At 45.1% G+C, this 19,095-nt stretch overlaps 1 protein-coding gene across 2 annotated transcripts in view; it reads right to left on the bottom strand.

Moving 5' to 3' along the window:
• Positions 1-7,821: 7,821 nt before the first annotated feature.
• Positions 7,822-19,095, bottom strand: part of CD276 (CD276 molecule) — a 243,594-nt gene continuing 232,320 nt past the window's right edge. For both annotated transcript variants that reach the window (XM_086959262.1, XM_086959263.1), the window contains one exon: positions 7,822-11,025. In XM_086959262.1, coding sequence (XP_086815388.1) covers positions 11,003-11,025 — 23 coding nt within the window. In that variant the 3' untranslated portion in view covers positions 7,822-11,002. The remainder of the gene's footprint in view (positions 11,026-19,095) is intronic.

Here is a 19,095-nt window from a genome sequence, read left to right as displayed (position 1 = left end):
ACATTTTTTCACTTATTTGCAGTGCGAATGGGCGGAGCACGGAGGGCGAGCACGCCGACAATGTCTAAAGTGGAACTAAAAGTAAATGTTGGATGACTAAAGGAAGACAAAAGGTGTGCATCTCTCTACCACTACAGTTTCATTGCCACACTGCGGTCATACCTCCGGCTTTACCACCCCCAGCACATTTGAGTTCATGCTAAAAAGTTTGGGCCGTGTTACGTAGCACCCCACAAACATCCGATGCAAGAACTGCCAAGCTTGGGTTGCTAAAGACAAACAGAGTCTGTGGCAAGCTTGAGGAGCTGTGTAATATAGCACAGCGTGCACCTATGCCTTCGATTTTATAGAATATAATTTAGAAAAGCCTGCCTTCGAGTCCCTGCCAGAGAATGCAAACACAGCCCCACAGCGCACAGTATTTTTTCGTAATCTTTATTACAAAGGGAGACTATCATTTTTATTGAAGCTCGGTCCTCTGTTAATGGGGGACCTCCCCACAAGTCCACCAAAACCCCCCACCTCCTCAGTAGCTAAGTCCCTCTGCACAAGTCGCAGTCTTGAGTACTGTGGGAAGCCTGTGTGTTGCTTTACCGTAATTATCAACATTGTGGACGCCCGAGGAATTGCTTGGGAACAGGAGGTGACAACTGGACAACCAGACAGTGTGCCTTTTTATGCTAGGAACAAGACGAATATTATTCATGTCCGTTTTATTATGTGCAGAAGGCCAATGATCTTAGTCTAGTACCTATCCGCAAACAATCAAATCAAGTAGGTGTACTGCTACTTTAGACACAATCATGCAGATTCTTTGTCTTGTTCTTATGGCATTCGGATTGTCTCTCTTCCCATCTCTCTCTCTCTCTCTCTTCTCTCTCTCTCTCTCTACACACCTCTCTCTACCTCTAAGTGGCAGCCGGAGCCTGATAGCACTACTTTTCCTTTAAAAAAAATAAAACAAGCCAATCATAGCCAATAGGTCTTGCCTTTGGGGCCTTATAAGTGTGTAACCATGCAACAGTTAATGTTGTTGCACCAAGGATATTGTGCTGCATAACTAAATACTTATAAGGTCCGAAAAGCGAGACCTATTGGCTATGCCAATGCTTGTTTTAGAGAGCGTTTGAGGAATGTGCTTCCTTGAGATAAGCACAAGTTTAATGGGGTTCCTTTGTTCGACCCGATGAACTCCTTGTGTCCGCTTTTGAAGTGGAGTGGGGGTGGGGGGAGTGGGGGGGGTTTATGACTCTTCCGTCCGTTTGCCTAGAAACCCTTTGCAGACGTGAGCTGCATCTGGTGCTGCATTAGAAGTGTTGCGCCCAGATATTTACTGTTTGTGATGAACAAAAAGGGCTTGTGTTGCTGTGAGTTCTAATAATATCTGATGGCTTATTGCATGTTTTCTCCGTTGACATGGGAAAACAATTTCGGGAGGTACCCCACCTGTGTAGGGTTGAATATTGTTCAAAATATCCGTTAAATCCTGTCTCAATTAAAGAAAATAACCCTATTTTTCTTGGTTTAGTTCACCCCTTGTAAGCCTAGTGTGCATAGTTGAGCCCCACCCCTCTTTTAGGAACGGAGGGAAGATTTGGGCATAATTAGTTCCATAGAATTGTTGTGCAGTGTGCTGTGTGGAAGAAGCAATGTTGTGCATTTCCAACGTAGTACAAAAACTATGACAGTAAGTTTCAAATAACTGAAAAAACACAAAAGTAGGGTATGAACAGAACATTGACAAATTGACAGTGGTGCAGCATGGTAGATGTGTTGTGCGTTTTCAAAGTAGTACAAACCTATGGAAATACGTTTCTAATAACTTAAAGAAACACACATAGTGATGAACAGCACATTGACACATTGCCTTAGGCGCCGCATGGTAGATGTGTTCGATTTTTCAAACCTTGTAATGGAAAAAGCAGCTGTGCTGCTTTATTTCAAGTTTTCTTGCTCGTACCTGTGGTAATTCACCGGTGCTCTGCTCATATATTATATATAAAAGAGCAAGTTCAGCTCCTTGCAGAACCCCCCCTCCCCCAAATACCTGGAGACTCTTCTGCCCGCGAAAAATGTACTTGCTCTGCTGCATGAGGAACCAAGTGAGCAGCGCCAAAAAAGGCTTTTTGCTAGAAGATGTCCCCCCTCATGCAACCATCCTTGGTACCACCTCTCTCTCTGGAGTTTCTAGTGAGTTTTCCATCTTGCCTGCATCTGCTGCTGTATTTTCTCGTGTCTTCAGTGCACCTCCGATCTCCATGGCGGAAAAAATTCTCAGAGAGCTTGCACACACACAAGGGGGTTGTAGCCTGACCACTGGGATCACCTTTCAAAACCATCCAAGAGTAGAAAAAAAAAAAAAAAGCACTTTCCGACTCCAACCACAAGATGGCAGAAAATGCACAGTATGTGAATCTAGAAGACGTCTATGCTGCAAAAACTTCACTTCTACTGCCCCTTCTGTGATACTCACCTCCCCCATAGAAGACCTGCGACATCTTTCCTACTCACCAACTCTGAAACCCAAAACGCCCCGAAATACATCCAAGACATTGATGCATAGAATAATGCTGTCTCCTCCTTGTTCCTACAAATCCTAAGTATCAACTGTAACATGGTCGAAAATAATGTTTTAGACACTGGCCTTCTAACTTGGGGCCTGGCCCTCTTCTCTCTCTCTTGCCCAGCCTTCCATAATCCGCCTACCTAGCTTGCCCGCTGAAGGTGCATACCTCCATCACAGTTTACCCATGAAAGCAATCCCTGCCAGCTTGCCTGTAATCGTAATACTAGACAGGCCTCTGTAAATTTTAGCCAAAATAAACAGTCCTACATCTTCTCTATTGCCCACCTGTCCTCTCTTCTGAGCCCCACCTTCAATAAACTCCAGCCAAGCCTGCCTATATGCCTTCCTAGTGGAGAGAGCCAATGACCCTACCACCAATTGCAGCATCTTTTGTCTCCGATGGACCACATCCCCACCGGCACCATCGTCTTGCAGGTGTCCGCCTCTGTGGCCAAACCATGGAACTAATCCCACTGTGAACGAGATAAAGCATCCACATTGTCATTGTCCATCCCAGCACGTCTGGCTTGAAACAGGATATCATGTTTCAAACAACTGAATACAAACACTCATCAACTTGAGTGTCTGTGCATCCCTAGCAGATCACCTGTTAACCCCCTACACCACTGCCATATTGTCTATCCTGAAAATTACCCTCTTGTGTGTCAGGTCCTGTGTCCATACTGTTGACGCTACCACTAGTGGGAATAACTCCAAAAAGGCAATGTTCCTGCCCCGTTCTTCCAATGTGGTGGTCATTCTTCTGCGCACCATCTACCCTGCCAATACAGTCCAAAACCACTAGCTCCTGCTGCGTCTGGGTATATTTGTACATCCCATTCCTTGGGTGTCACTACTGAAATGCCAGTCCTCTAGGAATTTTCACCACATGCGTAAATCTTCCTTCGTCCCTGCGGACAATTGCATGTGATGATGTCACCCGCTAGTGACCTGCACAGTCTCCTTCAAAAAGTGCTTAATGCCCTTACTACTCAACATGCAAAATTAAGATGTCCCAGCAGCACTTGCACTTCCTTTACGGTCATCTTCCGTCTGGCCAGCATGTCATCTATCAGCACAATCAGGTTCAACTTTTTGTCTGTCGGCAGGCAAGCCTCCATCGCCAGGGAATCCAGTTCAACGCCCAGAAATGACAACACCGTATTTGGACTTTGTGTCTTCACTGGTGCCAGGGGCACTCCCAGTAAACCCATTATCATTTACTGAGTACCCTTCCGGCCAAGATAGGTGCTGTATCTATCTAAATTGACCTCGTTACTTTTTAGGCACCACCCCAATCGGTGATATAATAGAATTTTTTAGAGGTAAGTGTCCGAACAGTCCTTCATACACACTTCTTCGAACAATTTTTTCATGCACTGTTGCTTTGTGTGCTTTAACTGATCAAAAGTTCTCCCCCCACCTGGCCGACCTTGGCCCTGCATACCCCAATAAACGCTCGCAAATATCAGGAAGGCTGCTGTCCAATTCGATAGTCAAAGGCACTGGGGAAGTGTGGCTCAATGATTAGAGCGGCAGACCCTGATGCAGAGGTCTAGCCCGGGACCAGGGTTCAATTCCCCGCCTCGGTGGGTCTTGGGCTCAAAATTCCACAGACCTGATAATTCTCGCCTCGGTGCCTATTCCAATCATGGAGTCCCACTCTGCAACTCTGGGCAATAGCTTGCTTAATCTCCACAACGGCCCCCACAATGCTAAGGATGCCTGGCCCCCACCTTGGGGGTGCCCAGGAGTGGTCGCCTCACTGGGAAAGCCAGGATGGGTTCCACAGCGGTATTCGTACAAGCGCCTTGAGACCCTTGCGGGTGAGTAGTGCGCTTTACAAGTATCAATTTACAATTTTTTTTATCAATTTACTTCAGACCGCTTGGATAATTCTAGTTCCTCCTCCTTTGAACCCTCTTTTACCCTAAGTTCCCTGTGTAGTAACTTCAATAGGTCCACGTACTCACCTTTCCAAAATTTGTCTTTAGTCGTCCGCATAAGGTGTGCCCCTAGTGGCTTCGTCACCCCCATGTATGGCAGCTTCTTAATTTTTATCTCATGGCCCTCTTTAGTGGCTCCTCCCTGGGTCCCCTCGTTCTCCTGCCCTTCCAGCTGGCATCTTGTTCCTCAATGCTATCTCATCATAATCCAACTGAAAATCCCACTCTATGCCCTCTTTGCTTGCCCTCTAGTGCAACCGAGCCTCTGAACTGTCCCGCTTATTGCGTATTAGCTCCTCTAATTCCAAGACCCTTCTGCCCCAACCATACGTGATTGCCCTCTTACTGCCGTTCCTGAGGCTGCATTGACCCAGCGGAGTTGTTGCACCGCCTCTGTCACCACTGACCGTCGTTTGGCAGTGTTTTTATCATCATGCAACGTATCCCGGCAGGCCACCTTTGCCATCACTTCTCAGGAATGTGGAGCCGCATGTGACTCACCCCTCCTCTGTGACTGCCTGCCAAGCCCATTTCCTCCCGCCACCGCCGAATGCCCTACCCGTCGTGCTGTCCCCCCAACCCAGCTCCCCGATGCATTTATGTACAGACCCCTGAAATAGGCTCTCTCACATGTCCCTCTTCACTAACCACTTCTTGATCCTCCCCTTCACTCCACTGCAACATGGCCACCACTAAAGCAGATGCTGGGCCCTTTACTTGCGCCCCTATCCCACCCCCGGCACAACCCTGTCTTCTCTCTCCCTGTTCCCAGTTGCCCCTGTCTGCTCTCCCTGCAGCCAGACCCCTCCTCTGACAAGCTCAATCAGAGCCCCCATGGGATCCTGCCTAGCCAGCAACCCAGAGCAAAGGAGGCAGGAGGGCCCCAGCGTGGCCCTGCCGGATTCCCTTTGCTGCCAGACCCTTCTCCTGCATCCCCTCTTTTCCTGCCCTGCTTTGCCCCCCATTTTCTCTATACCTTTCTATATGCTCCGCCTCCAGTCTCCATGCTCCTCAACCCTCCTCTCCCGGTTTCCCAACCTCCCTGCCTGGCTCTGTCCTGATGGCTTCTCCTTGGGGGCGAGGGGGAGGCACGCTGTCTTTCCCCCTGCTCGGTGGCCTAGCCTGGCCCCCTTCCTGCTAGTCCCTCCTAGCACTCCTGCCTCGCCTCCTCCTGGCGTAGATTTTTCCTCTCCCCACCCCCTTCTGGTGTGTCATGTGCGGCCTCCCTGGCCACAAAGACCTCATGGCTGGGCTATGCTATGGCAGCCCCACCTTTTCCTTTCACAAAATCGAGCGCAGGACGCCGCGCTGCACCCTGCCCCCTTCCTCTAGCCTGTGTGTTTGGAGCAGCCGCTTTCTGCCTTCGCTCACTCCCACCTACCGATTTTTTTGACACGTTGAGTCTTGCCCGTGGCGGCGAGCAGGCCTACACTACCGCCACCACCCCTTCGGCTGTGCATCGTGCTGGCAGCGCTTCCTGCATCACGAAGTCCATGCACCCGGATTCAGCTAGCAGGCGCATGGCTCCTGCTACGCAGGGGTCAGCCATCTTAACAGGTATGCTTCACTATCTAAACAGCCTAAAAACTGTTTCCACTCAAGCCCGGACCGGCTGCTGTGTCACCTTACTAAAATGGTGACACAGCAGACAAAATGTCTGGTTATGTACCTCCCCCCAGCCCGAACAACGCACAAATGAGCCCAATTAGGCTCTGAGCCACACCACTGGCCCAAAATCCCTGGGGGTGTAAGCTTCCCGGCAGTCGGTTGCCCCCCTCACCACCCAAAGAACCCTTAGGTGGAAGCGTTGCCTCTATCAGTGCTTAGCTCCCTTGGCTTTCCAACTACATCCCAGATTCTGTAGAAACACTAGTGCTGTTTCCTTCAATAGGGGACATATCTTCCTAATGTTTATCCTCCCATTATAATTAACCCGTCTGCTAGTAAAGATGCGGCAGACAAGTGCTCAGAAAGGTAGAGGTGGCCTACTTTGACAGAAACAGGCTTGTTTTCTGAGAGCACTAGAAATGTCCTGCAATTTGTATTAAAGTCTTTTCCTGTGGTATTGGAAGCTCTTGCAAGGCATTGATATTGTCTCACATGAATTGGTCATACCAGACTCCCTCACTACATATATCGTTGAAGGATTTTAGGGGACCCCCAGTATTACCTGCTTATTTTGCAGATAGTTAGCAACTGGTCAGGTAATCCTGAACATCAGGTGATGTTAGTGGAGATGTAGTGTTTGGCTTGTACGGTTTCACTGGTTTGGAGATGTAGTGTTTGGCTTGTACGGTTTCACTGGTTAGGAAAACAGAACTCACACCCCGTTTTGTTCCCTTTTGTGAAAGGTCTTCGTGTCCTTTCCTTTATGTTTAAGGAAAGTAGGGAACGCAGAACAGTAAATGTCTACTTGTCCACTCTGTCAGGAAGTCACAATCTAAACGATTGCTTTCTGGCAGGTAGATAGAACTCTATAGCTTGCCAAGAACTTAAAAGCACAAGGTTCATTCTAGGCAATGTTCCCTGTGCAAGGTGAAGTTGGTGTTGATCTTTTTTTTATGTAAGATACTTTGGCACTCTTAGCATCCTTTTGAAACCGTTGTCCTTCAAGTTAATGATGCGGTTGTGTCTGGTTTCTTATATACAGCTTAAAAGGTAAAATCTCTACACAAGGACTGGAAGTTGTTCTCTCTAGAGAATATCGGCTTCTACATAATTAAAAGTGGAAACTTGGTGTCTTTTTAAATGTTCCGCTCTGCCCTCAAAGAAAATGAAAAGCGGATAATTGTTGGAGAGAGTATGAGTGCAGAGCTTCACTCTTGCAGGTGGGCGCTGCGTGCTGGTGATTTCCAGGAGCAACCCCATCTCCAGGTATCCTGCAGACATCCACATGCTGGGGATAAGGACCTTGCGACCCTGGCTGGTATGGAGTCTTCCAGGTTTTTGGAATTCTCATTTAGGCATGCCATGGCCTCTAAAGCCTAGCAGTCGGAGGGGGGGAACCTACAAAACATTGTAAAGTATGCAGTCTGGTGATGGGACCAGACTTTTTAAAGTTCTAAACATCATTTGAACATGTTCTGTCCGAGGTAGTGGCAAAGCGGTGAACTTTAATATGTGCTGCTCCTGGGTTCCTTAAAATGTATATCCTTCCTATTTTCTGTGCATCAACATGATAACTCATATGTTCACAATGTCATCTTTGTAAGCAACCACTTGAAGGAGCAGAAGGTCACAACATGGTCAGCATGCTGCTCACTTTTTTAACAGCACAGAATATTGCAATGATGACCAGACTCAGTAGGGTTTGTGAAAATGAAACATTTTATTTCAATGCTTCGTTCCATCGTCTCTAAAACATGTTGTAAGGCACCAAAATGTTGCAGCTTTTGGAGCAGAAAACAATCAAGTGTGTCCATGCTCCTGTCTGGAATGAGACTTGTGCCGAGAACCATCACGTTGCATGCTTCTCCAGGTGATAAGTGTTCAGAAAGAAGTGCAGAGAGGTGGCGTCATGGATACTGGCTGCAATCCATGTGTGAAGGCAAAGACACTAGGGGCCAGAAAACAGCAGTACAAACTGAAAAATAAAACATACATATGTTTCCATTTGCCAGTTTTCCTTGACTTTTGATATCACTGTAATATCATGTTTCCCTTTCAACAGAATCTGAATTTACTGAGAAATAAGCATGTTGCCTTGCCATGAATCCCCAGCATTTAAACTGCAGTTCCTTTGAGTTCATCATAAAATGCTTTGGATCACTTCTATTTTGAATGACGCTTCAAACACCCAGATTCACAGAGTGGTGTCTGGTCACTGCAGACCATGAAGGGTTAAATCAAAGATGTTAGAGAACTACAGAATACCCTTTTATCCTAAATCAATGGATTTCAAAATGCTTGATGGGTCAATGCTTGTGTTGCGCTTGTGTTGCATCTCAATTTCAAGTTCTGATTAAATAATAAATCAGGTGCACAATTTCTACATTAAAGAGAATGGTGCAAGTCAGTGGAACCTTTTATGAAGGTACTCGCAATCACTACTCAAACCTCAGCCAGCAAGGAGCAGTTCTAACCAAACAAAAATGACCATGATTTGCTATTTTGCTCTATTCCTGACAAATGTGGACATATTGTTAGGTGCAAGAGGCAGGGCAAATATTTCATTTTATCTTGCTCACTCTGTACTATTGCTTTATGCTATACAACATTCCTGAGATGCACATGTGAATGGCGGTGTGATCCAGATGAATCAATGCTGCCCTTCTTTGTTAGATCTGGGATGGAAGTAAATTTCAGCCGTCCAGAAGATAAGGACAAAAGTTGAGCTGAATGTTAATCTCAAGACTCTTCCAGTCTCCAGGACATGAGGTCTGACCAGCAGACTTCATTGTAGTAGCCTACAGAAGACAGGAGGAAGAGGTCCCTCTGGGGGCAGCCACTTAAAAAAAAAAAAAGAATAAAGCTGATTGATTGTAGAGAAGAAGGTCTTATTTGGAGTTCGAGTAACTGCATACTGTGTCAAAACATGGCGGATGTTCTGGCTGCTGTATTACAAGTGCATTATAGCCTATGGCGCCTGTAATACAACATGTGGGGTATCCGTTACGTTCTCACTAAGTATATTGTCTGCTAAATGAGGCTCTAACTCCTGTTCATCCCCCAACGACAGTGATTCCTTTGTCTGAAATCCTCTAGTAGGCAGTAAGAGGATGTGGCATGGAAGCATGAGGCAATCGTACGTTTTCCATGCTTGGTAATTGTATATTACAGAGAAATATGAGATGGGAAAGACTTGTGTTAATGCAGAGAACTCTATGGTGGAAAGGAGAAAATTGTGAAAAATCGCCCGACTAATAGACTTATTGTCTCATTGCAAATGGCTGCCTGAAAGTTGGCCGGACAAACATGGATGGCAGAGTCCGGTAATTTCAGAAATATGCCACTTCGGTCTTATAAGTGTTTTCACAGAAAACACGTTTTGCATATTTCATGTATACGTGTAAATACCCTATATATGAAAGTTATAGGGTAGGAGGGATACTAAGGGAATTGGAGCGCGGGATCCAGGTAGACTGAGCGATGCCTCACGGCAGCTATTATTAAAAAACATATGAATCTTGCCTGCGAGCGTGACATGATCGAAGATTTAAAAAAAGAATAAAGTTTTACAAAAATGTAGCCAAGAGGCTGCCCTTGACAAGTAGCTCCATCAAACTTTCTATTTAGTATGGCAATTACCAGCAGAGCGGAGGCACTGCTAGAAGCAGTAAAAGTTTTATTTAAAAAAGAAAAGTAAAACAATTTAAAGTTTGTCTATTTACCCAGTGAGTGCACCAGACAACCCACCAGTAGACTCGCCACAGAACTTCTCCTTAATGCAATAGCCATCTTCAAGGCACAATCCTAAGTACACTTGGCATGTTTGTTGTGTGTCTGGTTACTGTGCCTGTCTCAACTTAGATCGATTTATGTAGGGCTTGATTTAGATCTAGGCGAATGGGTTATTAGTCACAACATAATGCAAAAATATGAAATCCCATAGGATATATGGAATTTATATTTCCACGGACTGGATATATCCAACCCTCACTGTCGTGACGGAATAACCCATCTGCCGAGATCTAAATCTGGCCTTTATTTTAAAACCAACCAAACTGCGTCAGCTCCCCCCAAAGCTCTCCACAAGGCCCTTTGGAAAGCTTATCTGTCTCAGCCACGTTCCCTTGTAAGTCCAACAAGCAGGGCTCGAGTCGGGGTACCACGCGGGTGGACGGCGTCCCCCCACTTATTTTACCGGCGGGACGCCATCCTCCCTGGCAAACAGCTGGACTTAACTCTTTGGCCTCTCTGGGACGAGGAGCTCGGCACCCTTTGTGATGTCACTTCCGGTTGTGACGTCACTTCCGGTGACAGCGTCCCCCCACTTCTTTTTTTACGACATGTGCTCTGTCGTCAAGTGACCTCTCAAGTAGGAAAAGACAGGGCCACACGGATTTCCACTGAGTGCCCTTAGCACCATTGAAGAACTTTGGTGGTAAAACTATCCCTGTCCAAGGAGCAGGAGGGGCATTCAAAGCAGGAAAAATGAAAAGACGACTGTTCAGGTGAAGTGCCAGGCAGTCAGCCTGCTGCAGGAGCCAGCACAGCTACACGGGCTGCACTTTCTGCGGGGAAAAAAACACGCTCCCGTCCTTACTGAATTAAGAAATGCGAAAAAACAGACGGTAAAAGAGTTCTGCACTTTGGCTCCTCCCATTTGGCTATCCAGCAAGTCTAAGTGGGCAGTCAGTAGCACAAAAAAAGGCAGAGGAGCGGATGCGGCGGAGTCGGACTCGGGAACACGGGTGGGCGGATGGCCTCTAGCAGTGTTTTCTGCAGTCTGTGTCCGCGTGGGCAGCGACGGCACGTGGGCCAGCAGACAGACGAGAGGCGCCGACTTCCGGTTCTCTACTCTCGCAGGCTCCCATCCATCTGTGTTCAGTCACTCAATTTCCTGCGGGTGATCTGCGGAACAAGGAAGAGAGAAATCGTTAATAAAAAGCAGCAATTGCATAACGTTTGTTGAGACTTTCAAACCAAAATACATGACTTCCTTTCCCAGGGACTTCAGCGCTCGAATGCATGCCCCACGCCAAAGCTAAATGTTTTCACTGTCTCCTTACGGTTAAGCCCTATCTACATATGATGTATGCTTAACATTTCACCTCCGGAACGGCTCCTCTATTGTACAACTCCAGCCTTTCCTCTTTTTAAAGGTCCCGGTGTGCAATGCCGATTATATGTTTCTGAGCTAGTGTCCATCTTTGCATCCTCAACTGTTTCCTATTTCCAACATGTTCACAGAAAGTAAAGAAGGACTTACAGACTCTTTGGTTACATTTGTTTCCTACCACTGCCTTCATAAGCCCTGAAACCAATGATCCTTCTGGGGTACCAACGCCAGGGATAGGAGCTCCTACGGTCTCTGGCAGCTAGAGCAGAGAGTCCTGTCACAAGGACTGCATTTCACACCGTGCCCTGCAACGCGCTGCCAGTGTTTCTGTTTTTGTGGTGGCGCTGCCTAGGTCGGACATACCACTGTAACCTACTGCAGAAACCCCAACTCTCAATTCAGTGATTTAGTGTCAGTAGACCCCCTGTACTATTGCACAGCATCCTTTGATGGACACCTGAGGCCATTAAAGGTGAACATGAGGCTGGTGCTTTTATCTGAAAGTTACATATTGGCATAGTTAGTACTTTAGTGCCCCTATAGTAGTTAGTGCTTTAGTGCCCCTATAGTAGTTAGTGCTTTAGTGCCCCTATAGTGCAAGATTTTGCTAACAATACTAGAGCAAGCAAGTAGGAAAGGCTGTCACACTGTGCCTATACAACAACAGCGCCTGCTGCACAGCCAAGGACATCTTATGAATTTCAGGGGCCCGGGGCCAAATACATTTTGGGGGCCCCTGTTCGTAACAGCTTAACGTTTATGATCCAATTTCAGCTCATACATGCCCTCTTTGGCCAGGTCACCGTGCAGAGGCACAGTCGTCCAAAATCTAAATGTATTTATATCTAGTATTCAGAGACAGTGTGTTTTCAAAATTATAATTCAGCAGCAGCTCACTAACATGGTTAATAATCTCTGTGACTGCCTGCTATTTTCTTATACGGTGAGGTCCAGTTTGATTTTAAAGAAACTGTTTTTATGGATTTTGCATGGTGTTGAAAAACAAACATTTCACTGCCAAAAGTCTGCAATAGACCCCAATACATCATCTACATTAAACATGAAAGAAGAATGGTATTTAAAACAATCTGTTGAGAATTATTCAAGCTCATCAGGGTAAGATCAGAGCTGATTCAATCAAGGACCCCTGTGTGGCTGGGGCCCTGGGCCAAGGCCAAATTTACCCGTGCCTTAAACCTCTCTGTGCACAGCCTCCTTTTGCAGCACATTATGCAAAGATGACATAAGGATTCCTTTTATGCAAATGAAAGCATTGACAAACAAATTAGAGCGAACACTGAACGCACATCCAAGGCAGCTCCGATATTCAATATAGGTGGGTACCACCAATCTCAAAACCATACGAAGAAATAAACAGCCACTATCCCAACAGGCCGTTTTATCGCAGAGACCGGACATAGTTTAGAGACACAATTTTGTTGGACCTCATCGAGAACACAAAAGCACTCCACTCTTCACAAAAACATTACCTCTCCATAACACACAAAACCAACCCAATACCCAACATCAATCTTGCAAATTTACAAGATGCCGCAGTATGGCGGATTGAAAGTGTAACACAGGCTTATGTCGACTACTTGAAGCTCCAGAACTAAAATATCGACTGCAAGTGTCAAGCTCAGATCTCAAAAGGATGCAACTTCTGTGAAGAAAACTATAGCATTATTCATTTCAATGTCCCTTTAACATTGATGCGATTGAAGTGATTCGTTTAAGCGTGACAGAACCTGTACAAATCAAACTGATGCAATGATTGTCAACAGAAGGTAAAAGGAACAAAATAAATCGAAGAACTAAGATCTGGTAAAGCAGTTTTCTGCAAAACACCTGTCAGCAGTGGCTGCGAGTACCGAGATGAATTGATGAAAAAGAATACCATTTAGTCAATATAAGAATACATTTTGAAGTTAGGAAACTTCGAAGTTTCAAAATCATACTTTGGCACCTTAACGATTTTAGTTTTAAACATATACGTTTGTTTAGAGAGAGATACCCTCCACCCTAACAAGAGTCCATACTCACAGGTACCTCAAACACTCACTTAAATCCAGGAAGGGCACATACCAGAATTCCCGGATGCACACATCCGAATTTGTATAAAGTCCTCTAGCTATGCATGCACACAAAACACTTCCTACTGATCATTATTGCTGACCATGAATCTAGTACTTGGGAGGCACAGGTGGGGATATGGAGTGCGACAAAGAATAATCATTCTTTGAGACTACACGAGCACGAAGAGCTTGTTCACATGAATGTGAGGACATTTATTAACTGGAGGTATGCACTACAATTATATGCAGCGACTCATTGGAGCAATCAATTGAACCATATATGGATATGAAATTATCTTTAAAAAAAAGCACCCATCCCGTCTTGACTTTGCCAAAGTCACCTGTTAGAACCAGTAACAGACAGCCCACCTCATGTAATATTCCTTCAATTTAGGTGTTCTCTAATTGCTGTCCTGAAGAAGACTCCAGGTGATTAACTGTCACACGGATGTTTTGGGATTGAAATGTCAACGAAAGATCTGCCTGGCTGGCATATATATGGAATTAACCAGCTCCAAAACTTGTGTAAATGACGAGAGTGGACAGATCACACAAACACTTTTTCTTATATATACGCTTGAACATTCATGTGCATTTTATTTCAACTCGAGCACCTTCTGCATTGCACACGGAGCACCATATCAGGCTATGTTGTTTCTCTAGTGAAAATAACTAATCTATATATTGTGTTCAATTATATGACTACTCTGCATTTTGTGTTTATCTGCTGTATATTGCCTCTGGGAAGAGGAGAGGAAGGACATGCTGTTATGGACTCTAATAAAAGGGTGATTAGGAAGAAATAATCAGACAGAACAATTGTTGCAGCATCTAACTCACTTGTCAGCCGAGTATTAACTTTGGTAACAAGCATTTGCAATGCAATAGTTCTAGCATTACTGATAGTTTAAGGTATTGGCGTTGCAAATAACAATGCGACGCCTATAGCTCATACTTTCAGAAATGCGAGAACTAGTGCATTGCAAATGCTTGCGTAGTGAGCCATGAACCAGTATTGTATGTCTCAGTGCAGTACTGTAAGCTGCTCCTACCCATAATGCATTGCATGCAAGACAGTACTAGAAGTACATTGAAATAGCTATGTCAATATATACAATTAGTTGCTTTGAAATGTGAATTATTACATTAATTACGAATTAGGTTGTACTCTGTGTGGAGCTGATGAAGGGAAATTTATAGATGGTCTCATATAAATGTGAGATGTGCTCGTGAGCGAAGTAACCACAGCCAGCCTGGCTTAGGACCAAGTGTGAGTCTTGCCTGAATCCTTTTAAGAAAATAGTGCCTTGTGGTTGCAATTAAAACCTAGGGAGTAACAAGACATGTAACAGGGGATGTCCTCGTGGGAGGTTACAAGAAGAGACTAGGCGGTACTAACGAGGGACTACTAAGCCTATTGACCAATGAAAAGCCGCCATTTGCAAAGGACAGGGACAAGAGCCAATTAAAAAGATGGTAGAAAGTGGGCAGAGCTTTATGCCCATATCCTGAACACAGCATGTCTCAAAGAGACAGTGCAAGCGCTGCCTGGCCGAGATCTAAAAAGGGTGAGGGACAGCGCTGCCTAGCCGAGACTTAAAAAGGGTGTTTATAAAATTCACAACTTTCAAGGAGTGGAAAGCAAGCAGGCAAACACATGCAACTCTTGACAAGGTTTCATTAATGTGAAGCACCGTATCTGACAGGCCTAAAAAAGATTGCACAATTGAACAGGCTTTTGTGTACAACTCATTATGTTGTTTTCACAAAATCCTTGGCATTGGAACTCCACTTTCGCAGCATTGTTGCTGAACTTGAAACTAGCATTTGGGAAGCACGGTTGGGGAAATTGAGTGAGACAAAGAACGCGTTATATGGCAGTATACTAAGACTAAACAGGTTGTTATGCTACCTTTCAGTCTGAGAGCACGGGGTCTGTGCCACAGGTGAAGAAGTGAGTTCAACTAGTGAATGTAGGTATTGTTCCATGCATGTTCGACTTACTCTCTCCTGCCGGTCTCATGAACAGGTAGCCTCGGACGGAGTTTAAGTACTGAGGTCTTCTTCCTATGGGCTACATAAAACCTGGTATCTGCAGTTGGTGATACTACCATGTGAACTATTACTATTCTGGCTTGTGCATCTCAAAATGGGGGATAACCTCTAACTGTGCTTGTTGTGTCCACTGGTTCCAAAATGGACAAACTCGGACAGTGCACAATTTTACTTTAAAATTTTCACCAGATTTTAGCAGCGCGGGATGTATGGGATTTGCAAAAAAGGTATAGATCCTAAACTGGCGGTAATCTCCAATTACACACGATTAGGATTTTGTTCAGCTCTACGAAAGAGGGCTTGAAAGTAAAGAAGTAATTAAAAGACACCCGTGAGAAACTTGTCCTTATCTTTAGTCTTCCGGCCTTCTCTTTAAAAATGTAGTAACACTTTAAAATAAAGCGAGCACCTAGTGGACAAAGTGATTTAGTCTCTCAGTAGTCTATGGAAACATAAGGGCCATCATTAAAACTCAAGTCAACTGAGCTATGCCTGCACCACTCAGGGTATCCCACATGGTCACAAAATATATCAATGATATTGCTATAGGTCAGTGAAAAGTGAATGAAGCAGTCATAACTAACAGAGTGACCACAGATGCTGTGCCGAATAGAGGCTCCTTGAACAAAGTAGCTTTTTAAAATGCAGGAGTATCATTTGAGAACTGGAAATACGGCTGCCTAAGCCAGATCCCCAACAAGCGGCAGAGTCTAGGGAAAGGGCTTGTCTCGTTTGTACAATCAGTGTAGAATGTCATCACTCTTCTGACATGCCAGCTCTGCAGACAGAACCCTCTCACTGAAAGGATGAGGTCTATGAAAGGAGGCAGCAAGATCATCTCGTGATTGAGACAGAATGAGGAAGAAATGTTGTGGTGAAATATCGACCATTGTCACAAAGGAATCAGTTATGATGCTAAAAGAAAATTTGGGGACAACAACAGTTTTGCTGACTTCCTGTGCCACCACCATGCGACTGGATGAGAAAACATCTTCAGACAGGAATTAAATCACTCTGTGACCAATGACTGAACGGGTATGTGGGTAAAATGAACCTGCCCATGAGAATAGCTCCACGACATCACCGCAGCTGGCATTATATTCAGATTCGCATTGGTGGCATAATTTGAGATTATTTCTAAAGCATATCTTCATGCAACCACAACGGAACATAGCGCGGATCACATGTTTATTATTTATCCATATAGTCTTTGATATAGCACATCCAACGGGCCCATTTTGTGGCGACAGGGCGCCACAGACGGCAAGCGAAAGACAGAATATTAATTAATCCTTGTGGCATATGTACAAAACCTTTATTACGGTCGCAAACCGCAATAAAGGTTTTTAAAAGTACAAAAGATGAATTCGCAATTTGGTCATTCGGTAGGGACGTGTTTAGGGCGTCCCTTAATAATACCCAATCATCACAGTGGTATGTATGAATATTTTATGACCGAATTACGTTTGCAAAACATTCATATCTTACCGACACCTCAGAGGAAGTGGTATCCATTCGCAAATCGGCAGGGGTTATGTAGATTCAAATATTTTTTTAGTTCAGGCAATGGTCCAAAGCACCACTGCCTGCTCTTAAAAAAATTAGACTAGCGTTTTATTTTTTTAAATGCATCCCATTTCCTTTAAAGAAAATGAGCTACATTAAAAACAATTGCTTCATTAAAAAGCTTTCACAGACAGGGTGGTCTGCTAACCCCAGAAGGCCACCATAATCTGTGATGGATGCTAATCCCAGTGGGTCGCAAACTTCAACCTACCTCATTAATATTCATGAGGTAGGTCGATTTGCGACCTACTAGGAATAGCTAAATGAAACTCAAAGAATTTAATAAATTGGGGATAGCAATTTCCTAATTGCAATTTATAGAGAATGGCAATTAGCAAAATGCTATCCCTGAAATCTGTACATATTAGTTATTTAACAGTATTTACAGACTATCAATGAGACAGTTGTACTGAGCAATGCTGAATGTTATACAGCACACTATTAGGTTAGATACATACACTTTAATAAAGCACAAAAGTGAGATGTGTCAACATGCAATTTCATTGCATCTTATCGTTGACAATTTTAAAAGTAATAGTGGGGGAAGTATATTCCATTTTGATAGGCTCTGCATTTCAGTCATCATGTTGTTGTTGTGCCATAAGAAATAGTTACTTGCCTTCAGTAATGATCTTTCTGATTGATACTCTATCTACATGTAGAATTCACATAGCTGTTCAATACACCCAGACACCAGACTAGAACTGGAAACTTTTCATAGCTCTCCTACATTAGAATGGAGTGCTGGCTCTATTTTGGCACTGGAAACAACATTGGACTGATGTCACCATCGCCTTATAGCACCCACCCTGGTGCTCTCATGTAAGTTCCATTTTTTATGTGACTTTCGCCATGGCCTCCAAACCACAAATAAAAGTTGTGGGACGGGCAGGAAAACCATAGGCAAATATCCCCGACCAATTCATCCACAGTGCATTGCCCATGGACCATGGGTGCGAGAACCTGGATGCGAAGCTTGGGTATTTTCTGCGGTGACAAAGAGGTCTACCGGTGGGAACCACCACAGTTGGAAGTATGGGAGGAGGCTTGCGGATGAAAGTCCCACTCGGGGACTTCTTGCCACATCCAGCTGAGGAGGCTGGAAAAGTCGTTGTCCACTCCCTGGAGGTAATCTGCCAGCAGGTGGATCTTGTGGGGAGGGACCACCGTCAAATTCTCCGAGTGAGCTGAGAGAACTGGGAAAGTAGAGTACTGCTCTGTCTTTGAAGGTAGTGCATGGCTATCATGTTGTCCGTCTGGACGAGGACAACCTTGTCGGTCACGTGGGGCAAAAAAACCTTCAGAGCTAGATGGACAGCTAACAGCTCCAAGCAGTTTTTGTGGAGACCCTGATGTCTGGGTTCCCATTGATCTTAGAAAGTCCGGTCTAGTAAGGGGACCCCGCGCCCTTTGAGGGAGGAGTCTGTTGTGATGGTCACCTGGGGAACTGGGTCGAGAAAAGGCCATCCCTGCAACAAGTTGTTGGTGTTCCACCACTGCAGACAGGAAGGAGTGAGGTGGACGATCAACACTAGATTATCCCAATGACCCTCTGCTTGAGACCATTGGTGCGCTAAGCCCTCCTGTAACGGACACATATGTAACCTGGCATGGGGGATTATAGCAATGCAGGAGGCCATCAAGCCAAGGAGGGGCAGGACTGCCCTGACAATGACCGAATCGGTCAGGTTGGAAGAGAGAAATTAGTGCCTGAAATGACTGTACCGAAGCAGGGTTTGGGTAGGCCTTGCCGATTTCACAGTTGAGGATTGTCCCTAGGTAGGGTTGGAGGTGGGATCTGGTTGTGTTGATCATAAACCTGAGCTCCTACAAAAGGTTTATTGTGACCTGTGTGTGTCTGTGACATTGTTGTGGAGTGGCACTCATGATCAGCCAGTTGTACAAGTAGGGGAAGTTGCAAATGCCCTGTCTGCGCAAGTGAGCGGCCTCCACTGCGAGACACTTGGTGAACACAAAGGGCAGCACCTTGAACTGGTAATGTTTTTGCTGCTGAGACAAACCTGAGATAGCAGTTTTGCGCCCCTTGGATTGGTATGTGGGAGTACGCGTCTGCGAGGTCGCGAGAAACCATGAAGTCTCCTTGATGTAGTAGCGGAAAAATATCCTGAAGAGTGACCATCTGAAAGTGCTGTGATAGGTTGTATT

Source organism: Lissotriton vulgaris, chromosome 2_2 (assembly GCF_964263255.1).
Source record: "Lissotriton vulgaris chromosome 2_2, aLisVul1.2, whole genome shotgun sequence".
NCBI lineage: Eukaryota > Metazoa > Chordata > Amphibia > Caudata > Salamandridae > Lissotriton > Lissotriton vulgaris.
Note: the sequence above shows the minus strand (reverse complement) of the source record. Positions and strands in the feature narration are given on the sequence as shown.